Source organism: Macaca mulatta, chromosome 2, assembly GCF_049350105.2.
Source record: "Macaca mulatta isolate MMU2019108-1 chromosome 2, T2T-MMU8v2.0, whole genome shotgun sequence".
Taxonomy (NCBI): domain Eukaryota; kingdom Metazoa; phylum Chordata; class Mammalia; order Primates; family Cercopithecidae; genus Macaca; species Macaca mulatta.
The window spans coordinates 160,821,583-160,835,930 of NC_133407.1; the positions used below are offsets into that span (position 1 = coordinate 160,821,583).

Genomic DNA, 14,348 nt, shown 5'->3' on the forward strand with positions numbered 1-14,348 from the left:
GTGCCAAGCAGGCCTGAGGCAGGGCAAGACACGGGCCTTCTGTGCCCCCTTCCCCATCCAGACCCCGGGCCACGGGTTGCTGTCTCTGCTCACTGGAGACATGTCTCCTCTCCTCTTTTAGACTGTAAGCTCCTTGAAGGCAAGGACCATGCTTTTGTCTTGTGAACCTCCCTCCTCCCTACTTTCTCATCTATACAGGGCCCAGCACATAGCAGGTGTTCAGTAAATGCTCAGTGAAGTATTGTATAAATGAATGAACAGATACTTAGGTAACTAGTGGAATATGTTTTACATATTACTAGTAAACTAAAATATGAATTGGATTTCATAAAGAGCCTACTCGGTACCAGACTTAGTTCTGGGTGTATCAAAGCATTCTCTCTAAGCAAGAAGCTATTAACCTTATTTCACAGGTGATGAAACCAAGGTTTGCAACCAGGTAGGGCAGCCTCCCAAGCTCAGGGCTTTCTATGATACTATACAACCCTCAGGATAATTGGATTGGCTATGCACTGCTGGTGGGAACTTCTGGAACTATTTTAACATCAAATCAGACAGACGTGTTAGAAATAGAAGTTTCTGTTTGTCTTGGGAGTATTTGGTTGTATGTATGAGAAACCAAACTGTATGGGATATGAATTATATTTAGTTAATATAATTGAGATGTGAAAAGCAAGGACTTAAACTAGTTAGGAGTGTATTATTTGCTCATAATAATAATAATAGCACTTATACAATGCCTACTTTGTGGCAGATGCTGTTCTAGGCCTGTTAGACAAAAATAACTTATTTCATCTCCACAACAGCTGTGAGCTGGGTGTTATTATTCTCCCCATTTTGCAGAGAAGGAAACAAGAGACACAGCAAGCATAGAAAAGGAGTCTGGAGGTAGACAGAATGGAGTTGGTTCCATCTTCAACGTCCCAGGTTCCACCTACCTCAGCATATGGCTAAAGGTCACGTCCTTTGTTTTTTTAGAGACAGGGTCTAAAAAACAAAAAGAAAAAGAAGAAGAGAAGATGACTACTCAGGTAGGCTCAACACCTGTAATCCCAGTAGGTCAGGAGGTCAAGGTGATAGGATAGCTTGAGTCCAGGAGTTTGAGACCAGCCAGAGCAACATGGTGGACTCTGTTTCTACAAAAAAATAAAAAATTTAAAAAATTTAAAAAATTGCCAGGCCTGGTGGTATGTGCCTGTAGTCCCAGCTACTCTGGAGGCTGAGGAGGGAGGATCGCTTGAGCCTGGGAGGTTGAGGCTGCAGTGAGCTGTGATCATTCCACTGCACTCCAGCCTAGGTGGCAAAGTGAGACCCTGTCTCCAAAAAAAAAAAAAAAAAAAAAAAATGACCACTACATAGGGTCCATATTTATCTGTTCCAGTTTCCTCTACAAAGACTGACCTGACCTGCTTTGCCATCCTTAGCATATGGCTAAAAGTCACTTACCAGCTGCAGATGGCTACTGTGGCACCATTCCTCCTATCTGCTGACCACTCTGGAAAAAGGGAAGCTCTCTTAGAACACATCCCTCTAAGCCCCACTGACAACCTCCTCATGCAGCTCATGGGCCACCTCTGCCTGAAAGACTAGGGAAAGTTTTGCGCAGGGCGGCTTGCTTCCTGCTGTCATGAAGCCGAGGCTCCTTTAGAAAGGAGGAAGGCAAGGACAGACTTAGGAGGCAACGCCTGTCGGCAACTCCTAGTCTGATATAACTCCAATGGGATTAAGTAAAAACGGGAAATTTTATTACAAGGATCTGGGAGTGGGGGTGGCTCATGGAAGCAGAACATATTTAAACCTCAGGAAAGGGCTGGAATTGGGAACTGGAAAGCTGTCAGCACGCCTCTGTCTCCTGTCACTTGTCTTTGCCTTCAGATTGTCCTCAGCTCACATGGCAGGTAGCAGATAACCACCCCACGGTGGGCACAGAGGCTCATGCCTATAATCCCAGCATTTTGGGAGGCTGAGGGATTGCTTGAGGCCAGCAGCTTGAGGTTACAGTGAGCTATGGTCATGCTCACTGCATTCCACCCTGGTTGGAAGCAGAGTGATATCCCATCTCATTAAAAAAAACAAAAAACAAAACAAACAAACAAAAAACAGAATATGACCAGGGTCCACATTTACATATTCCAGTTTCCTCTACAAAGACTGACTTGACCTTGGGGGTTCACACACCCACATTGCTGTGGGAGAGACCTGATTTGTTTGTTCTGATCACATGACCATCCTGGTACAAGTAGCTGTGGCTGGGATGGGGACCCCATGGTACATATGAGGCTGCTGGGGCCTACCCCTTTGACCACAAATGGAGGGGAGATGATTGCCATAGATGGGTAATTCTTGGGAGTTGGGAAGTCACCTCCCAAGTTTAGAACTCGCCTCGAAAAGTCAGACCCCGAACACTTCCAGTGATATGGGAACCGACCACTCTTCTTTTTTCAGTATGATACCCGCAGTTGTGCTGAAATTTGCAAAGCTGCAGGCGTAGACTCCTTGCTCTTGCCTCACCTGGAGGGAAGGTAACCGAGTAGAGGAGATCCCAGATCTAGGCCCTGCTCCATCCCTTCCCCACTCGTCGTGTCCTGTCCTTCCCTTCTCTCCTGAAACAGCAGACAGACGTGCTGTGCTGGGCCGCAGGGGGACACAGTAATATTAATCTGCAATTACTGATTCAAAAAGGACTTGGAGGACATATTTACATAAGAATGGAACTTCTGCTGCAGAACTTAGGTACATTAAGTCCTAGGGTTCAGGGTAGGAGAAGGGGCCCAGGATATGCTTCTAATTCCGGCCCCTGGAGCTTGGGATCTGGCCACATAGAGGGCCAGGCCTGTGGCTCTGAAGCTGGTGGTCAGACCTGGGGCGGGGAGGCAGAGAGGCCTGGGAAGGGAGCACAGGTCAGTGGGAGGGTGGGAAATAGTGAGGGGAGAGGAGGGCAATTGTCCTGGCACCTTGGATATTCTTAGGGGCTGACAGGAGAAAAGCCCCAGCTAAGGGCTAAAAAGCTGCTATTTGCATATGCATTGAATATCCCTAATGAGGTGTTCTATCAGTCAGGGTCCCCCCAGGAAACAGATGACATACTCACTTGGGGTAATGTGAGGGCAGTTTAATAAAGGAACTGTTTACAAAGGTGTTGGAAGGGGGTTTGGGAACCACATGGGATAACTCCCTGTGCAGTACCCAGGGGCTGGTAAGCAAGGAGGCGGCACCACCCCTAGTTCTGAAGGGAGGACAGAGGGAGCGATTTCCTTCCGAAGCCTGGAAGCAGGGGAGCTCTGGTCTGTCGAGGGTTGCAGCTGTGCTCACTCTACCGCCTTCTCCTCCCTCTGTTGGCCAAACCCAAGCAGGGCCTCCTTGGATGCAGTTCTCCCACATTCGTCCACCTCCCAGGCACAGAGCAGGGAGGAGGTGCAGGCAGAGGGCTTCCAGCATAAGTGTCAGAGGGCAAAAGGAAATGCTCCAGTCCCTGTTCCTCTCTCCCCAGAGCACCAGAATAACTCATGCTAGTTGATCACTCTGTCTGCCAGGTACTGCTCTAGGCCTTTTAAAGGTAATAACCCGTTTCATCCTCACAACTGCTAAAGAAGTTGATATTGTTATTATCATCCCCAGTTTGGAGAAACTAAGGCAGAGAGAGTGTTTTTCCCAGAGTCACACAGCTAGCAAAGAGGAGGGCTAGGACTGGGCCTCAGGTTGTCTTGCTCCAGAGATTTGGCCTTGCCCTTTGAATCCCTTTTCCCCAGTCCTGTGGCCTTGTTTGAGGGGCCAGGGGTCAATGTCAGGAAAATTGGTGGGCTCCAAGGATGGGCAGCAGAGCCAAACCCCATGCCACAAGACGGACCCAGGCTAGCGCTTAGGAAAAACTCCACGTGAGTGACAGTGTGAAAAATCACTTCAGGGAGTAGGTTTGGACCAAATCTCCCTCCCAGAGGGTCTCTGCTAAGAGGAATGGTCAGGCTCTTCTCGGGAGGAGTAAAGTATGAATGAGTTTGAGCCTGAGGATAAGGGGATCAAAAAGGTGCTGTGGGTCCTAATTCCGGGTAGGGTGCAGACCAGGGAGGGAGTGGGGGGAGAAGGGGCCAGTTGGGTGCACTGGCTTCATTCTGTTATTTCCTTGGAGGCGTGCAACCATTCAGTGATGGGTATTATTCCATTTCACACACATGTGAGGAACCTTAGGCAGGAAAAAAGTAATCCTACTGTGATTTTCCAGACCTGGAGTAAGGTAGTGGCAGTAGGAAGGGAAGAGAGAGGAAGGGTTGGGGCAAACGTCTTAGAGCAGGAAGGAGCCCCAGCCCTCTAGTCCTCCAGTTTCAACCCTGGGAGCTGCTCATCAGAATCACCTGGGAATTCCATACCTGCCAGCCCCGGACTCTGCTCCCTCAGGGGGATGATTCTAATTCACCCCAGCTCCTGGTCGGGGATCCCCAATCTAGTTCAACCTTTCATTTTATTGCTGAAGAAAGTGACACCAAGGAGTTCACTCTGGGTTAGAGACCTTTGAGAGACATAGGGTCAGTGGGGCGTGGTGACATGTTGGATGGACTAGGGAAGGAGAGAGGAGGTGGAAGGGACTCAGATGCGACAAGTCAGACAAATGTTAGGGTTTTCCAGGAGTTTTAGTGAACCCAAACTAGTTTTTTTTTTAAGTTTCTTAAATCTAAAAACTTTATTGAGTGGCCAATATGATTACCTGGTCACAAATGAAAATAATATAAAAAGGTATTTACTGAGAAGCCTTGATTCCCATTTTGCTACTTAAAGATAACCTACTAAAATTAGTTTTGGTTTCTTTTTCCAGTGTATATCAATGCTATTATAAACATATATAAATACATATGTTCTTATTTTTACCCTCTTATTTTCACAAAAGGTACCATGCTATTAAGCTGTTCTGTACCTTGCTTTTTTCACTTTTTTGATATGGATATTTTTCCATATCAAAGCCTAGAGGAAGCCTGGGCAGCAGAACAAGACGACCCCTCCACTTACAACAGAGCATGCCCCTCTAGTCATGCATGATGGTGCATGCCTGTGGTCCCAACCACTAGGGAGGCTGAGCTGGGAGGATCGCTTGAGCCCAGGAGCTCAAGACTGCAGTGAGCCATGATAGTGCCACTGCATTCCAACCCGGGCGACAGAGCAAGACCCTGCCTCTCTAAAAATTAAGTAAAATAAAGAGAGAAAAATCTTCATACCTTTTAACAGCTGCATAATATTCCATTGTGAAGATATACCCTAGTTTATTTGAGCAATCTCCTGTTTCTGAATATTTGGTTGTTTCCTGCCTTTCTGTTCTTTCAAAGAATGTGACAATGAACAATCTCGTACGTAAGTCACTTTGCACATTTGCAGGTGCCTCTGTGGTCTGTTTTTGCCCTCAACTATCTGTGAAGAGGCAGGTTTGCTTTTTCAATTTACAATCTGTCACAGATGGATACTTACATAAAATTCAATAAAAGTGAATTACTAGAGAAATGAATTGAAATAAAACATGCAACATACAAGCCTGAATATTTTGTTATTAGATTCAATATACATAAAATTACTCTGTCAAATTATTATAAAGATTTTTAAACACTGACTCTCAGATCTCTGCATTTCTGTGACCGTGGAGTTGTTCCAGTGTGTGAATCGACACTGGTTTGTGGAACACACTCCAAGGAGGACGAGTGTAGACACAAAGAATTAGGTTGCTAGGTCGAGGGGTAAATACATGGGTAGTTTTGCCAGATATTGCCAGGATCACCCCACAGGGATTTGCCATCTTGCACACCCCAACCCCCACAGCAGTATATGGTAGTGGCCCTCTCCCCACTGCTTCACCAAAAGACTGCAGCATCTAACTTGGATTTTTGCTAAACTAATAGATGAGAAGTGGTATCTCAGTCTATGTTTTAACTGGTGTTGCTCTTATTATGAGTGAGGATAATTGTCATTCATATTTTAAGCTCCTGTTTATATTTATATTCTTTGCCTATTTTTCTACTGGATTGTTAGTCTTTTCCTTCCTGATTCCTAGAAGTTCTATAATCGCTGCATGAATTCATCTTGCTCGCTGTCCAGAAAAGCTGATGCATTGAGAACAGCAAGTTTTTGCAATAGAGAAAGAACTTAATAGATGCAAAGCCAGCTAAGCAGAAGGACAGGAGTTTATCATTATTCAAAGCAGCCTCCCCCAAAATTCAGAGGGTAAGGCTTTTAAAGGATAGTTTGGGAAGCAGTGGGGCTAGGGATTGGAGAGCACTGATTGGTTAGGTCGTGGATGAAATCACAGGGAGTTGAAGCGTGTCGTCTTGTGCTGAGTTCAGTTCCTGGGTAGGGGGGCCACAAGGTCAGATGAACCAGTTTATCAGTCTGGATGGCACCAGCAGATCCAATAGAATACAGGGTCTGAAAAAATACCTAGAACACCAATCTCAGGTTTTACAATAATGTTATCTATAGGAGCAATTATTAATCTTGTGACATCTGGCTGAATGACTCCTGAGCCATATTGTCTTATCCTGTGGCTAAATTGTTAGTATTACAAAGGAGGTGTGATCCCCAAGCAAGGAGGGGGTTTGCTTTGGGAAGGGGCTGTAATCTTCTCTGCTTCAAAGTTAAACTGTAAACTAAATTCCTTCCACAGTTAGCTTGGCCTAGGCCTAGGAATGAGCAAGGGCAACTTGCAGGCTAGAAGCAAGATGGAGTCTGTTAGGTCAGATTTCCTGCACTGTCATACTTTTTGCAAAGGCAGTTTCAGTTCTTTATATATTAGGAATATTAGTCTGTTGTTTGTGATATGAATTGCAAATATTTCTTCCTAGTTTGTCATTTTCCTTATGATTTTGATGGATTATTTTTTAAAAATTTTATTTATTTACTTATTTTAATTTTTTTTTTTTTTTAATTTTTATTTTTAGTAGAGAAGGGGTTTCCCCATGTTGGTCAAGCTGATCTTGAACTCCCGACCTCAGGTGATCCGCCCTGCTCAGCCTCCCAAAGTGCTGGGATTACAGGCATGAGCCACTGCGCCCGGCCTGATTGATGTTGTTTTGGGGGAGAGGAGGGGGAAGTGCAGGTGTTTGCGATTTTAATGTAGTCAAATGTATCAATCTTTTCTTTGATGGCTTCTGGATTTTGAGCCATGGTTTCTCATGCCAAGGTATAAAGGATCCTGCCTGCATTTTCTTCTAGTATTTTTATGATTTTTATCCTTAACATTGAAATCTTTTGTCTATTTGAATTTTTTCCTAGTATATAAAGTATGAGTTACGGATCCAGATTTATCTTTATACAAACAACTACCCATGGCCTCAGCTCCATTATTAAAATCCCTAAGATACTACCTTTATCATTAAAACTAATTTTAAACCATTTGGAATCATAAATAGAAAAGGCACTGTAATTTGTCAGTTTTGTAGAGAATGCTATTACAGGGGAAATTAGCTTTCAGGGAATGATCTATATCTTTGCATTTACTAGAGCAGTGCAAACTCTGAGTAACATAAATACAATAGAAATTTATTTTTCAAATCCGGTGGGGACACTGATAACCACAAGGAAATGGAGGGAAGTGGGCCCAGATGGAGGGAGCCCTTGGTGAGACTTAGTGTTTACTTTACAGGTCTTCTCCCCTGTCTGCCTCCCGGAGCTAGGACTGCAGAGGGGCCCACCATGGTGCTTGCAGGCCCCCTGGCTGTCTCGCTGTTGCTGCCCAGCCTCACACTGCTGGTGTCCCACCTCTCCAACTCCCAGGATGTCCCCAGTGAGCCCAGCAGTGAGCAGCAGCTGTGCGCCCTGAGCGAGCACCCCACCGTGGCCTTTGAAGGTAAGAGCTGCTTCCTACTTGGCCCTGTCTTGCAATGGCCGTGTCCTGAAGGACTTAGGTCAGGCCTTGGCAGGATGTTTCTGGCTGTTGGATGTCCTTGGGATGTTCATTAACTGCTGGGTCCCGGGGTCCTGAGACTCTTCCTCTGGTGCTGGATGTTTTAAGAAGGATGGGGAGCAATGAGCTGGAGGGGTCTAATTTTTGTCTCTCGGTAATTTATTCAGGCCCTTCATGCATGCCAACCTGGGGGAGGGGAGTCTTTTGCTAGAAAAGGAAGTTGTGGATGCCCTGGGTGGAGGTGGCCAGGGGTCTCAGCATGACTCACGCATTAGGAGGTACCTGGAGATCTCTGGAAAGCTTCCTTCTGCTCTAAGGGGCTGCAGGGATCCCTCTCTTTAGGGTCTTGGGAAACCTCAGTGCAAGGGCCCTGGTGACTCATAATGCCTTCTGTTTGTCAAGGGAGGGTATGAGAATGTGCTATTAAAGTGTTTCCCAAACTGTGATCTGTAAATCACTGGACATATTCCAAGGGGTCTGTAAATTCTTGATAAGAGTTTCTAAAATTAGTGTATACATTCTAATACTTGCTAAAAAACAAAACACAAATACCAGAGCATCCCAGACATTCTCTCACGACCTGTTACCCAGTTTGGGTGGGTCCTGGTTGTGTTACAGTCACATTAGTACTTCATGAACCACCACCTACTTGGCAGCTCACACTGGGATCTGCAGATGTAGTCTCAGGGGTCCCTAGGCTCTTAAGTTTGATCGACACTGGCCGGTTTCCTCCTCATAGTAACCCTGTTGGGGAGGCAGTGCAAGGAGATCGTCACTGCCTTTTACAGATGGGAAGCCTAGGCGTGGCGGGCCAGAGAGGCTTGTCAGAGCCAGTCCTCAGTGCTGGGCTCCTGACTCCACGTGCAGTGCTCTGTCCACTGCCCACTGCAGAGCGATCAGGTGCTCTACCCTCCAGTGGCCCATACGGGAGGACATGCAGAGCCCCATCCTGCAGGAGTGGGCGGGGCAAGATGGAACCCAATTGGAAAAATCAACCAGTGAGGCCCAGGATTTGAGGGGTGGGAGAGGCAGTATGTATGAGAGTCTGGGGGTGTTGAGGAAGGGTGGGATTCCCAGCTGTGGGCTGGTTCCTCTCAGGGAGGAAGGTTTCCAGCTGTCTTCTCGGCGCTGTCTTGTTTGAACTGGGATCCAAGGCTTTGAAGGCTTAAGTGGATTAAAGTAAATTAACAATGTCCTAAGCCTGCAAAACGCGTGCACACCCTCAGACTTCTGATGGCTCCTGGAGTGCTGGTGGCTGTCCCTGAAGAGGACAGAGGGAGACAGAAGGAGTGGATTCTTAGGGCTACCCTCCTCACATTGGGGCCCCTGTGGCAGCTCCTAATGAAACATTTCCTCCCAGGGGCTTTGTTGGGGGCACTATTGGCCTGGCTGAGTCTGGGGGCAGGGACATGGAAGGAGAGCTGGGGAATCCCTGTCCCCCGACCAGGCAGGTCTCCATCTGTGCAAATTAGATTGGGGGAGGAAGTCAGGGAGGTGGGAGATATCTTCCTTGTGTGCCTGGGGTCCTTGAAACCATTTTTGATCCTCAGGTATGAATTGAATGAATCTGACTTCTCACCCCACCCTCCTACAGAATGAAGGAATGCCCTCCTCCCCTTCTGCATTCTGACAGCTTTGAGTTTTCCTATCCATTTGCCGAATTTGTATTGGGCCCTGCTTTGTGCCAGGTACAGAAGGGGATGCTGTGGGGCCTTGGAGGTGAACAAAAGTTTTCTTTGCGTACCTAATGATCTTGTATTGTTGGTTAAAAGTCACTGCCTTTGGTCCCTCAGCCCAGCTGGTACTGGTTCTGGTCTTGGACCAGGACTGGTTCTCTTGTGTTCCTACATCCCTTAGCACGGCTGAGCACACAGTAGGGACTCAGTTCACACTGGGCAAAGGACTGTGCTCTGGAATGCTGTGCTCAGAAGTTGCCCTAATCAAGGACAGCACCAACCCCAGCCTCCAAGCCCCCTAGGATGTTACACTTCTTTTCTGACCAATCTGTAGGCTGCCAGCTTGTAACTGTGAGTTTCCCTCTCCCCTGACACCTGACTGAGCTGTGCATAACCCCTAAACACCCTAGAGGAGCTGCCAGTCGCAGAATCTCACTGCTGTTTTTCGCAGAATCTCACTGCTGTGTCGTGTAAGGTTAAATTTTCTCCTGTGGGTTTCTCTTGGGGGGGCCAAGCTGTGTTTCTCTTCAGCCTGCATATTCTCTCATTTGCCAGTGTTACCCTTCCAGGCAGCAGGAGAAGCCAGCCTGGACTTAACACTGGCAGTGGTTAACCCACAAGGTGGGTAATTGAATTGACTATAATTAAAATCACAGGCGCGTCATGGAGAATGTCATTTTTCTCTTAAAGTCACCATCCAAAGCCTTTGCCATACATGGAGCTCAGAACGTGCTTGGTGTTTTTAAAGACAGCCTTCCCTCTGGTCCCCTTGGCCTGTTTAATACAAGCAGTCTGGTTCCCTTCCCAAGGCTCCCCCAGGATCCACGTGCTATGCCGGCCCCTTCTGTCCCCACTTCCCCCATCCCCCTTGCCCATGTTGGTCGGGGCTATGGGAGAGGGACTGAAACTGGAAGAGGCCACCACCCTCCATACCTCCACTCCCACCTCCCCATTTTTATCCCAGCTTCTACCCTGTTTCCTCTTCTTTTCCCCTCCTCCCCAGAAAAGGGGCTAAGTGAAGACTGAGCTGGGAAGTCCCCAGAAGGAGTATCCACTGCAGACCCATCATGCCACCTCCTCCCTCATTCAGCTGCCTATATCTGGAATACCCTTGTTGAAAGGGAAGGAGGGAATTAAGGTGTAATCTGTTTGCTGCTGTTAGGGAGCACCCAGTCTCACAGGGACAGGGAAGACCCCGCCCTACACACACAGAAAATATTTGACCACATTCAGAGTAACAATAACATACAATGTGAATGGAATGAAAAGGATAGAGAGAATGTGGAACAAAATAAGATCAGGGTGGAGAGGCTGTAATCCAGGAAGGCTTCCTGGAAGAGGAGAACCCTTGGTTTCATTTCTAAGGTAATATAATATTTATCCAGGATTTCTGAGAGGTCAGCTAAAAACCTAACCCACCAGACTCCAGATCCACTTCTTATCCTATATTGCCCAAAGACCATCGTGACTACATGACAATTCTTGCCAACCTATAATCACCTGCTGGGGGCAAAGGCAGGCCCAAGGGGTTTGCTTCATTTTGCTGCAGAATTTCTTTCTTCTTCTTTTTTTAATCATGCCTATCACAGTTTTCTGAAAAACATCCAATTCGCAAAACCTTCAGTTCTCCAGGGAGCGATTAAGTGTTTGCCTGTCGTGCAGAAATGAAGGGCTGCTTTTACTCTGTAGTGGAGGGATAATGAGCAATGATTTATTTCCCTTGGATTACACACACAGTCTCTCTCCCTCCCCAACCTCTCTCCCCCCATCCCCCCCCACCCCCGCCCCCCCGCCGCCGCCCGGCCGGCCGTTGTGTGAGTCAGTTGCTAAGGCGCTATGGGGAGAAAGCACAGTGCCTCCCATTACCCCGGAATCTTTACCACCATCGGCATGAAAGTCCCTCTGCTCCATGGCTCTCTCCTTACTGGTGCCAATTCCCACCCATCCATGGGTCATGCACAGGCTGAGGGAGAGCTATCAGGAGGCTGTGAACCAAGAAGGGAGAAGTGTGTCTTCAGCAGGAGGGAAACAGAGAGAGTCAGCTGGCACTTTCTAAGCAGGCCCTCCCAGACCACTCCCCATCCGCCCAGAGGCTGTGAGGTCTCCTCTCTGCCCACCCAATCCCTTTGAAAGGCCTTGATTGGGAACAACCTTCCTTAGAGGCAGGGTGGACACTGACCGCGCAATCTCTGCACCTCCCACCTCTGCAGAATCTTGTCTGAAAATCCAGTTCCCCTCATACAAGGAGGGATTGAGGATTATTCATATATTCGTTCAAACACTGCTAGGTGCTCAACTGAGACTGGAGATCTAGGAAGCAAAGTCTTTCTTGGCCCCCAGGGCAAACTACCAGGCTAGACACACAGTGTGGCAGTAAAGTAGAAAACTACGGGAGCCCTTAACCCTGGCTTGAAGCAGTCAGGGAAGGCTTCTTGGAGGAGGTAGGGATGGGGGTGAACAGGAATTGTTCCATCGAGGGAGAACAGAAGCACAAAGGTTTGCAGGCTCTTGTGGGATGGACTTGGGGAAGTATGAAGTGTTTGTTTAGTGTGGCTGGGGTGAAGACTTTAGGGAATGTCTTTCAGGGGATCAGTAAATAATCACTGTGCCAGGCACTGGACTTGGGAGGACAGCGGACCAGAACCCAAGGGCCTTCGCAAGAGTTGGACTTTTCCTGGGGGTGGTTGGGAGCTATGGACGGGTTCTGGGCTGGGGAGTGACATGACCACATTTGCATTTAAGAACAAACGCTCGGGTTGCTTTGTGGGAAATTGACTAAAGGGGCAGGCGTGGAAACCAGGCTGGTTAGGAGGCTGTTGGCACTGCTCCAGACAAGAGCTAGCGGTGGCTTGGATGGGGGTGGGATACAGTGGGAAAACAGTGGAAGGATTTCAGAGGCAGTTTAGAGGTAGAACAGGCAGGATTTGCCAGTGTATACTCATGTGGCGAGTGAGGGTCTGGGGGAAGTCAAGGGTGAGTATAGGTATCCCTTCATGCCTCTGCAGGGAGGGTAATGCCCTCCTCTGAGCTAAGGAATGTGGCAGAACAGTGACTACAACACCCACTCCCAAGTCCCTGGGGCCACAGAGGTGGGCAGGTGACACCAGATCTCCTGGGTGGCACTGTCCCACTTCCCCCCCGATTTTCACCCTTCTGTTCTGTGGTCTGTGCGGTGCAGTTGGGAGCCCCTGGCCCAGCAGTAACCACAGTGTTGCCTCTCCCTCCACCAGATCTGCAGCCATGGGTCTCTAACTTCACCTACCCTGGAGCCCGGGATTTCTCCCAGCTCGCCTTGGACCCCTCCAGGAACCAGCTCATTGTGGGAGCCAGGTAACAAGGGGCAGAGGGGTGGGGGCCGGAAGTGCAGGGGCTTGGAGCTGGGTGGAAGGAATAGTATTCAGGATGAACTCACCTGGGCAGACCCATGTGCTGGGCCCCATCCTCTCTGCTGGGCCCTCTCCGTGTGGATGTCTGTCCCCCACAGAAGGAAGCGTGTTTTGGCTGGGTGGGGGTGGGGGTGACTCTTGACTTCACAATGTCAGCCAGCTGCAGGCCTCTGTGATTGGCAGTTAGTGAGGGCAGGGATGCCTGCTGACCACCTCCTGCCCGGTCCCTGCCTGGTCCCTGCTCGGCTGCCAGAATGGCTTTCTGGGCCAGTTTCCTGGGAGCTCCATGCAGAGAAGGTGCCCAGGAGCCCCCTGCCGGCCAGCCGGCGGCCTGCACCTGGGACGGCTGGGTAGGGGTAGAACCTTTCCCGAAGGACCTCACCTGTCTGTGGCCTGACTTCTTAGTCCGCTGTTCAGATCCAATATCCAACAGACAGTACTCTCCAGGGGAACCTGCGGAGGCTTTCTGGGTGGACTAGGAGGAGCTCATTCCTCATGAAACCACAGACCACTGGCTCTGGTAGGGAGGGGGCTTAGAGAGGGCCGATTCCAGAGGGTCTCAGGGTGCAGTCCCTGGCCCAGCAGCACCTGAGAATGTGTTGGAAATGCAGATTCTTGGGTCTTTCTCAGACCTCTTGAGTCAGAAACTCTGGGAAGAAGCAACCTGTGTTTTAGCAACCCTTCCAGGTGGCCTGATCACACTCAAGTTTGAGAATCTCTGGTGTCACCCAACTGTCCTCATTTAAAGCAGGCGGTAGCAGAGGCCCTGAGAAGGGAAGGTGACCTTCCCAGCATCACATAGCATGATGGCAACAGAGTGTGGGGACTACAGCCAGGTCTCCTTAACCCAGGCCTAGAGTTGCTCTGCAGGTCTGTCTGTGTCATCACCTGGGACTGCACTATTTTTCAGCTCTGCAGCCCAGAAGTTCTGACTCAGTGGGTGTGGGGTTGGGGAGAGGGTGGCCACTGGGTTGGGCACTTCTGGGCCACGCTGTAGCTGACCATCCTTGCCCTGGAGCTTTCCTTAGTGTCTCCACCCCTTCATTTGCTGTATGAAAATGAGGCAAGTCAGGAACAGAGCTCTGGATTAGGTGTGGATGAGCTGGGTTCCTGTCCTGGGGGATCTTGACCTTGGAGCCTCAGTTTCCTCATGTGTAAAGTCTGGGTTACTGTCTCTGTGCCACCAATCTCACAGGGCTGCTGTGAAGCTGGGCCTGAAAGCATTTTTCTTTTAATTTTTTAATTTTTAAATTAACTATTTTGTCTTATGGTAGGACATTCAAAAGGTACAAAGGAGTATATGGTGAAAAGCAGGGCCACCCTCTCAAACAAGCAGGACCCCCAACTGAAGGTGCACCCAGTGGTGAGATTCTTGACTGTCCCCCCAGAGGAAGTCTGTCCATATGCAAG

General features: G+C 48.6%; 1 protein-coding gene across 9 annotated transcripts in view; it reads left to right on the forward strand.

The window, feature by feature from the left end:
* SEMA5B (semaphorin 5B) overlaps nucleotides 1-14,348 on the forward strand; it is a 121,214-nt gene that overhangs the window by 73,051 nt on the left and 33,815 nt on the right. For all 9 annotated transcript variants that reach the window (XM_015130007.3, XM_077993800.1, XM_077993801.1 and 6 more), the window contains 2 exons: nucleotides 7,616-7,819; nucleotides 12,783-12,882. In XM_015130007.3, the coding sequence (XP_014985493.3) occupies nucleotides 7,666-7,819; nucleotides 12,783-12,882 (254 nt within the window). In that variant the 5' untranslated portion in view covers nucleotides 7,616-7,665. The remainder of the gene's footprint in view (nucleotides 1-7,615; nucleotides 7,820-12,782; nucleotides 12,883-14,348) is intronic.